The sequence below is a fragment of the Cydia fagiglandana genome, chromosome 17, assembly GCF_963556715.1.
Source record: "Cydia fagiglandana chromosome 17, ilCydFagi1.1, whole genome shotgun sequence".
NCBI lineage: Eukaryota > Metazoa > Arthropoda > Insecta > Lepidoptera > Tortricidae > Cydia > Cydia fagiglandana.
In genome coordinates this window covers 17,821,858-17,834,210 of record NC_085948.1, presented here as the reverse complement: position 1 = coordinate 17,834,210, position 12,353 = coordinate 17,821,858, and the positions used below count along the sequence as shown (strand labels likewise).

General features: G+C 44.3%; 1 protein-coding gene across 1 annotated transcript in view; it reads left to right on the top strand.

The window, feature by feature from the left end:
- LOC134672659 (ciliary rootlet coiled-coil protein 2-like) overlaps nucleotides 1-12,353 on the top strand; it is a 108,323-nt gene that overhangs the window by 92,083 nt on the left and 3,887 nt on the right. Inside the window, exons 31-37 of the mRNA XM_063530617.1 lie at nucleotides 58-242; nucleotides 898-1,030; nucleotides 1,511-1,690; nucleotides 9,876-10,039; nucleotides 10,604-10,720; nucleotides 11,224-11,345; nucleotides 11,941-12,004. Coding sequence (XP_063386687.1) covers nucleotides 58-242; nucleotides 898-1,030; nucleotides 1,511-1,690; nucleotides 9,876-10,039; nucleotides 10,604-10,720; nucleotides 11,224-11,345; nucleotides 11,941-12,004 — 965 coding nt within the window. The remainder of the gene's footprint in view (nucleotides 1-57; nucleotides 243-897; nucleotides 1,031-1,510; nucleotides 1,691-9,875; nucleotides 10,040-10,603; nucleotides 10,721-11,223; nucleotides 11,346-11,940; nucleotides 12,005-12,353) is intronic.

Here is a 12,353-nt window from a genome sequence, read left to right as displayed (position 1 = left end):
GACAGATCCAGGCGGTTTTGTATTTCGTTTGTTTTTATTTAAGTATTTTTTTTGCAGCAAGAGAATTCAGAACGGCTCCGCGGCGAGATCTCCCTCCTTAAGTCCAAGTTAGAAGTGGAGCGCACTCGTGCCGGCGACGCGCAGGCGCGGCTCGACCACAGCAAGGCGCACTTCCAGAAGGAGCTGGATGCCAAGACAGAACAGTGCCACGCGCTGAGGACTGAACTGGCGGAGCTCAGAAGGTAACTTTACTATATTAAAGCTACGACACCGATTGACACGATGCCGTAGCGCAATGTTCTATAGACTTAGGGCCACCTCACATTAGCGTCTCCCGAGCGTCGGCGTCTAGTCAACTCTAAGCGACGCTACTGCGCAGCGACGCCATTTTCCATAGCGCTCACTAGACGCCGATGCTTTAAAGACGTCTCTTCCCATAGCGTACGGCGTCAACCATAGACCAAGATTTTAGTCCCAATTTAATCTCTAACCCTATCAAAAGTGAGGTTGGACTTAATTCTGCTAATACGCTTGAGACGATTAAAGAAACAACTTTTTTCACTGGCGTGAGCCATGGCACAGGTTAAACAATAGACAGAAGACTCGCTCTCTCACAAAACGCGTCTGTTACGATCAGAACAGATATGGCCGCTAGGTGGCGACAGCGCCACGCGCGGCTTATGGCTAGCCACCAAAATTGGTGTGGAAAGGATGTACTTGTAGCTACCTGTTGCTAGCTGAGCCACGCCTGCCCATGGCTCAATTCATATCATGATATTATCTTCAAATCATGTATATGATCAAATCATGTTCAATCGTTGAATTTTACTGGGTGTTGAGTTATTCGAAGTTTGTTGATATTAAACAGATTTTTATATGTCTAATTAATTGCCACAGGCTAAAACATGACGCTGGCGTGGAATTACTCCGAGCCAAGGAACTGCTGAACATCCAGAGCGGCGCCATCGCCGAGCTGGAACAGAAACTGGCGACGCAAGCGCAGAAGCAGAGGCCTCTCAATGATGCTTTGGTAAAGCAGTATTTCCTTTACTTTGCTATTTATACATCTTATACCTTTAAAGAAGCAATTCTTGTATATTCGATTCGAGCGATTTCGATGAAATTTGCTATATGGGGGTTTTCTGGAGCGAAACATCGATCTAGATAGGTCTTATCTCTAGGAATTTTTGAGTTTTTATATGTGTTCCGAGCAAAGCTCGGTCTCCCAGATATTAATATTATAAATGCGAAAGTGTGTCTGTCTTACCTCTTATCTCTTAAACCGCTGAACCGATTTGGACAAAATTTGGTATGGAGATACTCTGGGCCCCGAGAAAGGATACAGGGTAGTTTTTATCATCCTTCATCATCATCATCATTCGCGGGTGGCGGGCGAAGTCGCGAGCAGTAGCTAGTAACTAATAACACTAAGCTTTACGAAATGTCAGTTAACAGTGTGAAAAATACTCTGGAGCTAATATTTGACATGCAAATAAATACCTCGTTTCAGACGGAGATCGAGTCCCACAAAACGGAGTTAGCGCGCGAAATAACCAATCTCCGAGTACTAGTGACGAGTCCGGAACTGTCCGCCCTGCGCGACGCGCGGCACGAGCTGGCGTCGCGGGTGGACGCGCTGCAGGCCGAGCTGCGGAACACCAACAAGGGCACCGAGGAAAAGGACCAAGCTGTAAGTACTATTCCATTGCATCTGTAGCAGACATGAGTAGTTCGCGAATGAAAGATTCAAATGAAGTACTTCAGTTGATGTCACTCCTATCATTCACTAATTCAATGCGGAATCATTTAGTTCTTTACTTCAGCAGTTCAGTTTAAAAATCTGTTCATTACTTGCTCTTTCGCTTAAAGAGTGACAAGGATGCCATGTTAAGCCTTCGATTCGTAAATTAATTTACTTGAGTGATCATATTGAATGAAATTATCTATCAAATTCTTCATTCAACTCAATATATCCGCTTATGAGAGAAATGAAACAATTACTTTTGATATAGATGGATCTGTTGAGCTACTGAACTAAACTGAACTAGTGAACTAAAAGAGTGAAGTACTTCACAGCGTACGAAAGATGCATATCAATCTTTTCTTTTCAGTGATACATTTTGCGCATGTCTAATCTGTAGAAACGTAGAGAGGCATAATAGAGAGTACTCTCTCCAGTAGGCCAAGCACATGATTGGCGCGACTGTATCTCGCCGCGAGATAAACTACCCGTCTTTTTCTAACTGTGTTAATTAAAGAGAAACGGGTAGTCTATCTCGCGGCGAGATCTTGTCGCGCCAATCATGTGCTAGTGTTGTGCCTGGGGACACAGAATAAATAGTACTACCGTACAGAAATGACAGTTCCTACAAAACCGAAGATTTGACGGCGATTCAGGGACGAATCATGCTGACCCTTTTTAAGGGTAGGAGGGGGTCAAAACTGGCAAAAATCGTCTTACGTAATAAATGAATGGTTCCCAGGTGGTTCGATTATTTCTTGTAGTTATTCTGTCCCATTAGCCAGGGGATAATAATAGCACAGTTTATACAGCAGTAATAGCACAGAAAACATGTTACAACACGTTCTACTTACATGCTTAGTATATAGGTAACACATTATGAAAACCATAAAACCAACATGTTTTGAGATTTTAAAACCAGGATTTTAAGAGTTACCCAGGAGAAGGTAACGTAACCATGGCAACGAGTAACAGGAAAAAGTTCGTTGACCCAGTAGTCAGAACAATCTATTTCTTTCTCCTAGAGAGTTGAAGACGTAGCCGCGAGTTGGATGGTTCGCTTGGGGATACGGGTTGCGTGCTGGTGTCTACACCAGATTATTACATAACTATACATTAATACAACTGTTTTGCCAAGTAGCATAGAGGACGAGGAATACTTTTTATAGTTCGTTTTTTTTTAGCATTAGAAAGAACTTGCAAGAAGGTAAGCAATCTTGACAGGTCTTTTAATTGAAAAACGCTTTTTAAAAATCAAAAACTATTACTTATGAAAGCAGAAGAATATAAATGATCGTATTAGATTCATAATTGTTACATATTTGCCGTAACTTATTTTTAAAATGTGGTTTTCAATTAAAAGACACATCAAGATTGTTTACCTTATTTCTAATGCTAAAAAAAACTAACTGTAGGTACAGTCAGCAGCAGAAGTTGCTAAGCGGGCGAGGTGTTCTAAATGACCTTATTAACTTTTTACGTTTTAAGAATGTCTGTTAGAACTCCCAGCCCGGTGTCCCAAATTACGAAAATTTTCATCCAAAAAAATTACTAATTAAAACATAAAAAAAACAAACAAATTATTTAAAAACACGTATTGCATGGTTATATTTAATTTTGTTAGTAATTTCAAATATGGGCAGCCACATGGCGTCAGTAGTAGTCAGTAGACTTAAGGGGTTAATAGAAGTTTGTTTCTGATTTTCGTCCCCCCTAAGCCCTAATTATTTAGTTTGTTTTTATTGTTACGTTATTTTATTATTTTACGTAGTTATTGTACGTAAATCCGTCGGAAAAGTAAGGATGCTTAGATTTTCTTCAAAAATGAGTGACCTTTATTGACTGCCGAAGTTGGTTCCTTGTTGCTTTTATTATTGTTTATTGTTAAAATAAATGTTTTCTTTATTTAATTTCCTTTGTTTGCTTTAAATACGTTATAGTTACAATATACAACAATATTAGACTATGCAGGAAACTCGATACCTATGTCAGAGGCGTAAATTTACACTATGTCACGAAAATTATTAAGTTCACTTTCAACATGTAATTCTTTCTTGTTAATTTATCTATGGTGAAGAGCATACTCCTATCATAAAAGCCGACAAAGCACTTGCAACCCATATGGAAGTCCCCAACCCGCATTGGGCCAGCGTGGAGACTATAGCCCAAACCCTCTCCTGCTTGAGAGCAGGCCTGTGCCTGTGCAGTGCAGTGGGACGTATATAGGCTATTTTTTTAATAATAATTAATTACTTATTAATCTTATTATCTTTCCTTTGCATTACGCTAATGCGAAAAGGGAATCGAAAGGCGTGTTTACCTTCGCCCACGTCTTGTTGTTCTTTTATTGTAAGCTAACAGTCCAAATAGGTTAAACTTTTTTTTTTTTTTTTTTTTTTTTTTTTTTTTTTTTTTTTTTTTTTTTTTTTTTTTTTTTTTTTTTTTTTTTTTTTTTTTTAATGCATTTAGGCATTTCGCCTAGCCGGGGAACTAGGACGGATATGTCGGACTCGTGGCCAAGGGGCCAAATACCGACTAAACCCTCCACGGTATGCCCGTCTCGCAGCAATAGTGACGGTGAACACGGAATCGCAGAGCATTCTACCGCGAACACCGCCTGCTGCCGACAGCCGAGGCTGTCCCCTCCTTGGACCCGAAGGCCCTGGAGCCGAAGCTCCCCCTCTCGAAGGTAGTATGCAGGGCGACACCACACACTGATCCCTCATGACAACCTCCACGCCGGGAGGAGATGGAAAAACACCGGGTTCCACCTCCTCAGGTTGTCTTAGCGATTTTTTATAGAGGTGGTCATCCTCGTGGCCACCATGCCGGCGCCGGCCAGCAGTGGCAACCCCCCCGGCCGTCATCATAGGCCCTCTGCCTAGACGGTTACGGGGACCGCAGTTTTATACAGGTCAGCGGCATTCCTGTGCCCTCACGCGCCCAAAGGCGCCCGGCCCGAAGGCCCCATCCGCGACCGTAGCCGCCCGGCCCGAAGGCCCCCTCCAGCACACACTCGGGTGAACTCTCCCTAATTGAGAGGACACCCTGTGCGGAACCCCCTCAACCCCCCCACGACAGGACATTGGCAGCACCGGTAAGGAATCACTTGAAAATCAAGAGATTATTTACCGTTGCCCCCGGGGTGCACCGTCCAAGAACCCTTCCCTTACCCCCGGATCAATTAGATCAAGAGGAATGAGAAGGGACCTGGCGCTCTGGGAAATAGGTTAAACCTAACCTAATCTTGGAATAATCTATTCCTGGTTGGTCAAATTCTAAGTGAAACAATAGAAATCTTTTGTAGCTTTTATTCCGTCTCAATAAGAGCAAGCTAAACATCGCTCTCATCGTAATCCGTGACCTTGGTCTCCGCCAAACCGTCCTTCTCGTCCGTCAGCGGCTCCACGGACCACAGGGCGGCCGCGTGCAACACGTAGAGGATGCAGTAGAGCGCGTAGAGCGCTGCGGTGAGCGCAGCGAGCGCGGCCGGGCAGAGCCGGTTGGTGACGTTTGAGTGCCATTGGTGCTCCGTGCATGAGCGGAGGTACTCGCATAGGTTTCTGGAAATATGATGAAAAGTTAACTTTTCTGGTCTAAAGGTATCAGATTAAGACGTAAACGTGTGTCGTAAAGCATCTGCTAGCGGAGAGCTGCGGTCCTGATTATGTTACTATTATATCTGCACCATGGTTCATTTTTATAACGCAAAAGCAGAATAGGCACATGGTTGCACGAATTATGACTTTAAAATAGAGTACTCTGTAATGCAACCTCAACAAAAAGCTACATAAATAATATACAGATGTAGTGCATAATTATTTTCCTTCGTATTTTCATTCCACGGAAACGTTCGTACGTGTCTTGCTATTTCAGGCAATAAAAGGTACGGACATTTACTGAAGGACCGTGACAAATACGAACGTTTTCGAGAAAATACGAAGCTAGACAATATGCACTACATCTGTAAACATAGAGGGAGAGAACAGCGGTCTTATCCCGAAAAAGCACTGAACAACATGTCGATACACGACAATTCACAAAACATTGCTGGAGATACCAAATAAATAAACTGGCAGCAGTCAAAAGCTAGGATTACGTTAGTAAAGTTATAAATATACCGGAGGCGAGGCAACACGCGCTCGAGGCAGCTGACGAGGCAATGCAGCGCGTGCGTCAGCACCAGCACTACCACCCACACCGTCAGCAGGTACGGTGGCCAGCGGAAGGTGCCCAGGGCCGCTGCACACCTAATCGAAGCTGTGTGTGTGCTAGTAAAGTAATGAATATACCGGAGGCGAGGCAACACGCGCTCGAGGCAGCTGACGAGGCAATGCAGCGCGTGCGTCAGCACCAGCACTACCACCCACACCGTCAGCAGGTACGGTGGCCAGCGGAAGGTGCCCAGGGCCGCTGCAAACCTAATAGAAGCTGTGTGTGTTCTAGTAAAGTGATGAATATACCGGAGGCGAGGCAGCACGCGCTCGAGGCAGCTGACGAGGCAATGCAGCGCGTGCGTCAGCACCAGCACTACCACCCACACCGTCAGCAGGTACGGTGGCCAGCGGAAGGTGCCCAGCGCCGCTGCAAACCTAATAGAAGCTGTGTGTGTTCTAGTAAAGTGATGAATATACCGGAGGCGAGGCAGCACGCGCTCGAGGCAGCTGACGAGGCAATGCAGCGCGTGCGTCAGCACCAGCACTACCACCCACACCGTCAGCAGGTACGGTGGCCAGCGGAAGGTGCCCAGCGCCGCTGCAAAATAAACATTATTTACTATTGCGTATGCAACTTCTAACCAAACTACTTAGAGTTAGACGAAACAAGATATCTACGAAAGATGTTAATTTGTCCAGGCGTTTGGGCTTATGTGATTAGACTACATTTCGTAGTCGTCCGTGGCGTGTACATAGGTAACATTAAGTTCGAATTGAGCGAGCTGTGACAATCTCTTTCTTCTAACACGCGAGCAAAGAAGAAATACTGCACCTTTTCTCTGGACGTGCCTATTTGTCGGGGCCGGAGCTTTTTTGAGCATTGCGGCAAAGCCACAGAGAATGAATCAAGCGAGACTAGTTCAGATGACTCAAGAACAGCTCATCCAAACTCTCCTAACACTCAGCAAGACAGATAGCTACTGAAATGAGATCAGGAAGATATAATACTATTGAAATAGTATACCTGTCACGAGAGCGCCGCTGTGGCCTTGGGGGTCGATCAGTCTCTCACGAGAAGCGCGGCGCGTTACGTCCAACGCGTGTCCGGACTTGCGTGCGTGGCGAGGCGGGGTTCGCAGGGAGCGAGCGGACTGCACATACAAACATAAGTGTTATTATTGTTATTAAGCCGTGAACTGCCTGATTTAAAAGAGAAGTAAAATATTTCACAGAGCGAAAAATATACCTATGCTTTACCTGGATGTGAAGTCCAGCAAATTTGCTCGACAAGGAAAAGGCTTACCCGAGGTCCCGGAACGCCCTACACTGGTTTTTTGAGCGTTGGACTAGCCCGCGCTCAGGTGCCAAATAGAATAATTATGACCCTTTCTTGCAGGTAAGTAGCACGTGCGGTTTTACTTAACAATAGACAATAGGATTAGCCGCCGGGTCTATTACAAAGCTACGAACTATAAGCTCGACGCTGACGCCGGCCCCCATACATTGGTCAGAACAAAATGTATAGCGGTCGGCGGAGCGGGCGCTCCATCGCCCTCAGGTTAGAGTCCATCAGTCCAGCATCTTTTTACGTTTACTAGTATACATTTGCAACTAATAGAGACGCTAATATTTTATCACTGTCAAAGTCTTTATGGTATCGTTTTGGGTCGTCCCATTCGTTTTTCGTCAAGTTCTTAAATTAGTCCTATTCTGCTTTCGCCACTCATTCTACATTGAAAGCCACCAACGATTGTGACGAATGTAGAATGAGTGACGAAAGCAAAATAGGACTAATTTAAGAACTTGACGAAAAACGAATGGGACGATCCAAGACGATACCGTCTTTATGTAAATATCATGACGTAAAAAGACCATCTGACTCGAGATAGATTTACGTACAAAGTAGAACAGGAAACGGGTTACCGTAGAAGAAAGCTTGGCGAACGAGAGCTTGATGGGTTGCTCCTTCTCATCAGCCGGCTCTTTGGCGTTCAGCTCGTTCTTGGTGAACGAGGGGTGGTCGCCGCACATACTGCGGAACACAAACATTATCAACAATCCATTGGCCGGGTCCACACAGAGCGCAATTTCCTCGCACAAACGGCCGGTGTAGACGTGCCTCGGCAGACAGCAGTGGCGTAACTAGGGAGGGGTTGGAGGGGCACGTGCCCCTGGCGCCGTCCAAGGGGGGCGCCAAAATGGGCAAAAGACTACCTCTCCGCCTTGCCAAAGGCACAGCAGGAAAACTTTTGTCAGTCACATCACCTGGTGCCTGCTCCGGGCGCCATATCCTCTAGCTACGCCACTGGCAGACAGTTCTATGTTCTAAAATCCAGTTATTGTCAGAGTTTCTCAAGTGAAAATCCCGAATAAGACGACAAAACTGCCGGTTTTTCTAATTTGATTCATATTTGAGACGATAAACCCACAGCCGCAAATAAGCGTGGTATTCCACCTATCCAATTTATTTGTCCAGTGTCATTGCGTCTCACAAAAGGAGCATTCCATGAAATTGTCTACCGTTGTCCCGTACAAACGCGAAGTTTCCGAAGATTTAAAGGTATAAGAGTTTCCTTTTCTATTACAAATGGTCAAAAATATGCACAGAAAAATAATCGCCTGCTTTAAATGCCGAGAGAAAAGTCGCAACACAGGAAATAAAATGCGTTTGTACGGGACAGCCCGTGGAATGCTCCAAAAGCAAAATGTGAGACTCAAACTAGCTTGTGTGTTCAGGCCTAACGTGAGCTGCGTTTAAGGTAATTGGGGATAAAACATAGAAGTACCCGCGGTTCCATCTTGGAGCTATTAATTCGTAACGGCCTTTTTTGCTTAACTTCAGCCGAAGGCGAAGAACGTATTTCACCGAGTCCCAGCTACCATTGTGCCAAAACGATTGAAATCTTTTTAGCCGTTTCGCGCTGATGGAAACAAATACCTATACAATATATGTTTCCAATCTTTATCATTTTGAAAATTAATAGCGTGTGTTAGGTGCCTTTGACTTTAAAAACCAATATTTTTTGCCGATCCAAAAGCTATAATAAATATTGTTTCTCCGCGGATTTCATGGCACGTGTATAAATCTGCCCGTCGCCTGCGTAGAAGTGCGCTGAGGAATTTAATTTCTAAAAATGTTTCTTATTGGACTACCACAACATTTCTTTCAAATTTGAAGGTCCTGCCTTCAATAGTAGGCTCTAGGCAGTGTGTTTCTGTCAATATCTTTATGACCATTTTATATACTTCGAAGGCGTATTAAATATTACCACCATCGAAAGATTTTTCCGCGAGACATTCTGTGTTAATGTTTGTGTGATACTTACACCATAGTGGGGAGCTTGGGCGCCTCGGTTACAGCGATAGGATCCATCGCCATTCCTGCTATTCGTTCATCTTTACAGTTTTATGCACTTTTTCTAATAAAACGTAAATATAAATAAATAAAAACGTATAAAAACAGTCACACCGGTGACCGTGACATATAAATAAACGTTTGTCAAAACGTCATTCTATTTTTAATTTTTCAAACGAAAATTTAAATTACAGACGGTCTTGCAAAAAGGTTGATCTAGCGATAAACTCAAAAACTAGGATAAATCTGTAGTTTTGAATCGTCAAAAGCCTATAATATACATAAGTTTTAATTGTTCCTAATTTTCTAGTCTAATTTCTTACCACATACCATGTGCCTTTTGTTCTTCTTGAGAACCTTAAATAAACCGCCTCTATATCGTAACACATACTTAAAAAGGAGAAAACGCAATGTTCATTAGAGTCGGACCAAGATAACTCTGCACAGATTTGGCAGTGACAAAGTGTATGGAAGCGTTACCATAAACGTCAATTTCCTGTGAACATTTAGTTGCACCTCCACACTTTGCTACGTCAAGCCCGTCTAGGTTGGTGCAGAGTTAGCTTAGACAGTTCTTTTTAATGTGCTTGGTTCTTAACATAACCAATCTGCTTGCCACCAGATCCGCTACCTCCACAACCGCTGCCTGAAGCTGGAGAGCTGCCGCAAGGCCCTCGTGTGGCAGAAGCGGTACCTGCAGCGGGTGGTGGCCGGGTACAACGAGCTGGAACGTAGCCTACGGTTGACGCGCGCACCTGAACAGAGCACTGGCAAGAAGAGATTCAAGTAAGTGGCGCCTACAGTTGGTTTGTTAGAGAGACCAAGAAAAGTCTGCAGCGATTTTGATAGCCCACGCAGTGCAAGTCTTATTTTAAACGTCAAACTTCTATGAAACATGACTGCGTGGGCTCTCAAAAACGCAGCAGACTTTTCTTGATCTAACTTTAGTTGGAATTTGAATTCTCAATCAGAAAGAAAATGATATCATATTTATTATTTTAGTACTACCTTCACAAAATGTGACAAAGTCGTTTTGCCTGCCATCTCCGTTGTGGTCTTCTTCTGCCCGGAGATCCATAAAGAGTAAAAAGTGGCGAGAGTGTGCATCGGATAGAACCAAATGGCGGGAAAGAGGGGAGGCCTTTGCCCAGCAGTGGGACACTCCTGTAGGCTAACAAATTACAAACAGTACTACCTTTGGTCGCTACTTTTCCTCAATTCACCATATGATACGAGTAAGTCCTTAACCGCTTTATTAGGAGTGTGATGGAGAGGAAAAATGTGTTGTTGGGTTAAAAAATTCAAGTACTCAGACACTTACGAACTTCCCAATTTATTATGTATTTTCAGATGCGTGGCTACGTGCGTGATCGTGGTGCTGCGCATGGGCTTCCTGGTGCGGCGGCGCGCGCAGCTCCGCGCGCTGTCCGCCACCGCCATCCTGCGCCCGCGCACCGACAACACCCCGTGAGTCTACCATTGCTGCCATCCCCCAAAGGGGGATACTGAGCGGTTTTCGAACGCACATTATGAAACCGCACGCCTTAGGATTATCAAAGATAAGGAGTTCGTATACAGCGCCAGCGTGATATATACCTGTATAAACGGTCAACGCATGACAACTTTTTTTTGCATGTCACAAAATTTAAAACCTCAAATCACATCGACACTTTTAATATGTATAAGGTCAATGCGGCTAATTGCGTCATAGGGCCTATTTCGTCCATTAGCATTTTTCTCGAACAACATTGATAATTTCGTCCACAAAGCAGCGATCGCTTTTAGTTTCAGCAATAAAAAGCAAATGGTTCTTTTTTTTCCTACGGTGCGGAAACGCTGCGCTCGTGGACGGAATAGTCCCTATGACGGAATTAGCCACATTGACGTTACAGACAATTTTAAAAGCACCGTTGTGATTTGTTAGTCTCTAATTGTAGGCCTCAGTCTGAACACATTTATGTTATGTATAGGTCGTCTCCGAAGCCCACGGACGGCACGCCGGCCTCTCGGCCTCGCACTCGGGCCCGCGACACGCTGGCGCGGCGCGTGCTCGACCACGACCGGACGCTGCACTCCCCCGCTACACCACAGCGTAAGTTAAACACCCTTATAACTTAGCCGGTATGAGGCCGGGTCTACCCTAGGTGCTCCGCTCGTCTAGCGTAGAGTGCGTAGTGTAGACCCAGCCTAACATAGCTCTCTAGTCCGGTTGACGCCGTACACTGCATGCAGATTTTTATTAATTCTTGGCATGCAGCGGCTCGTAGAAATGTTGCCGTTTCCTGAAATAATGTAGCGTCGAGCAGAGACCGAAATTTCAATTTTTAACTTAGAGCATTTAGTAACTGGAGACGTCATGGCTGTCATTTTCTATGCGAAACAGTCTGCCGAATGTTTGCGGGGGAGGGGACGTCAAATGTATTGCTATTTCTATATGATTTGTAACGTAACGTAACGTAGAAATAGCTGTCAGTCCATACAAAAGTGCAAGTTATTCGGCAGAGGGGTAAGCTCTTATAAGCGAATCCAGTTATTAAATGCTCTAAGATTTTGAACAATATTAACATGCATATCTATAACATATTTTGTCTTGGCCTAAACCAAGTCGAAGTCTGTTAGGTGCAAAATTGTGATTATACCTTTCAAAAACAGGCATGAGGATGTGCTTATCATTTCGTATTTTCCAGTGGGGGACCTCATCCGCCGGTCCTACAGTTCAAACTCCCAGCATGATGACTCCTTCGGACTAAGGTAGGTAAACTTGTGCAACTACCCCAAATGCACAAAATGTACAAAATTATTCCTCTTATGTGTGTCTCTCAGTTAAATAATTTTAATGTCTAGGTGCGACAAGGTCGATTTTTAGGGTTCCGTACCCAAGGGGTAAAAACGGGACTCTATTACTAAGACTCCACTGTCCGTCTTCCGTCCGTCTGTCTGTCACCAGAATGTATCTCATGAACCGTGATAGCTAGACAGTTGAAATTTTCACAGATGATCTATTTTTGCTGCCGCTATAACAACAAATACTAAAAACAGAATGTAATATATATTTAAGTGGGGCTCCCATACAACAAACGTGATTTTTTTGCAGTTTTTG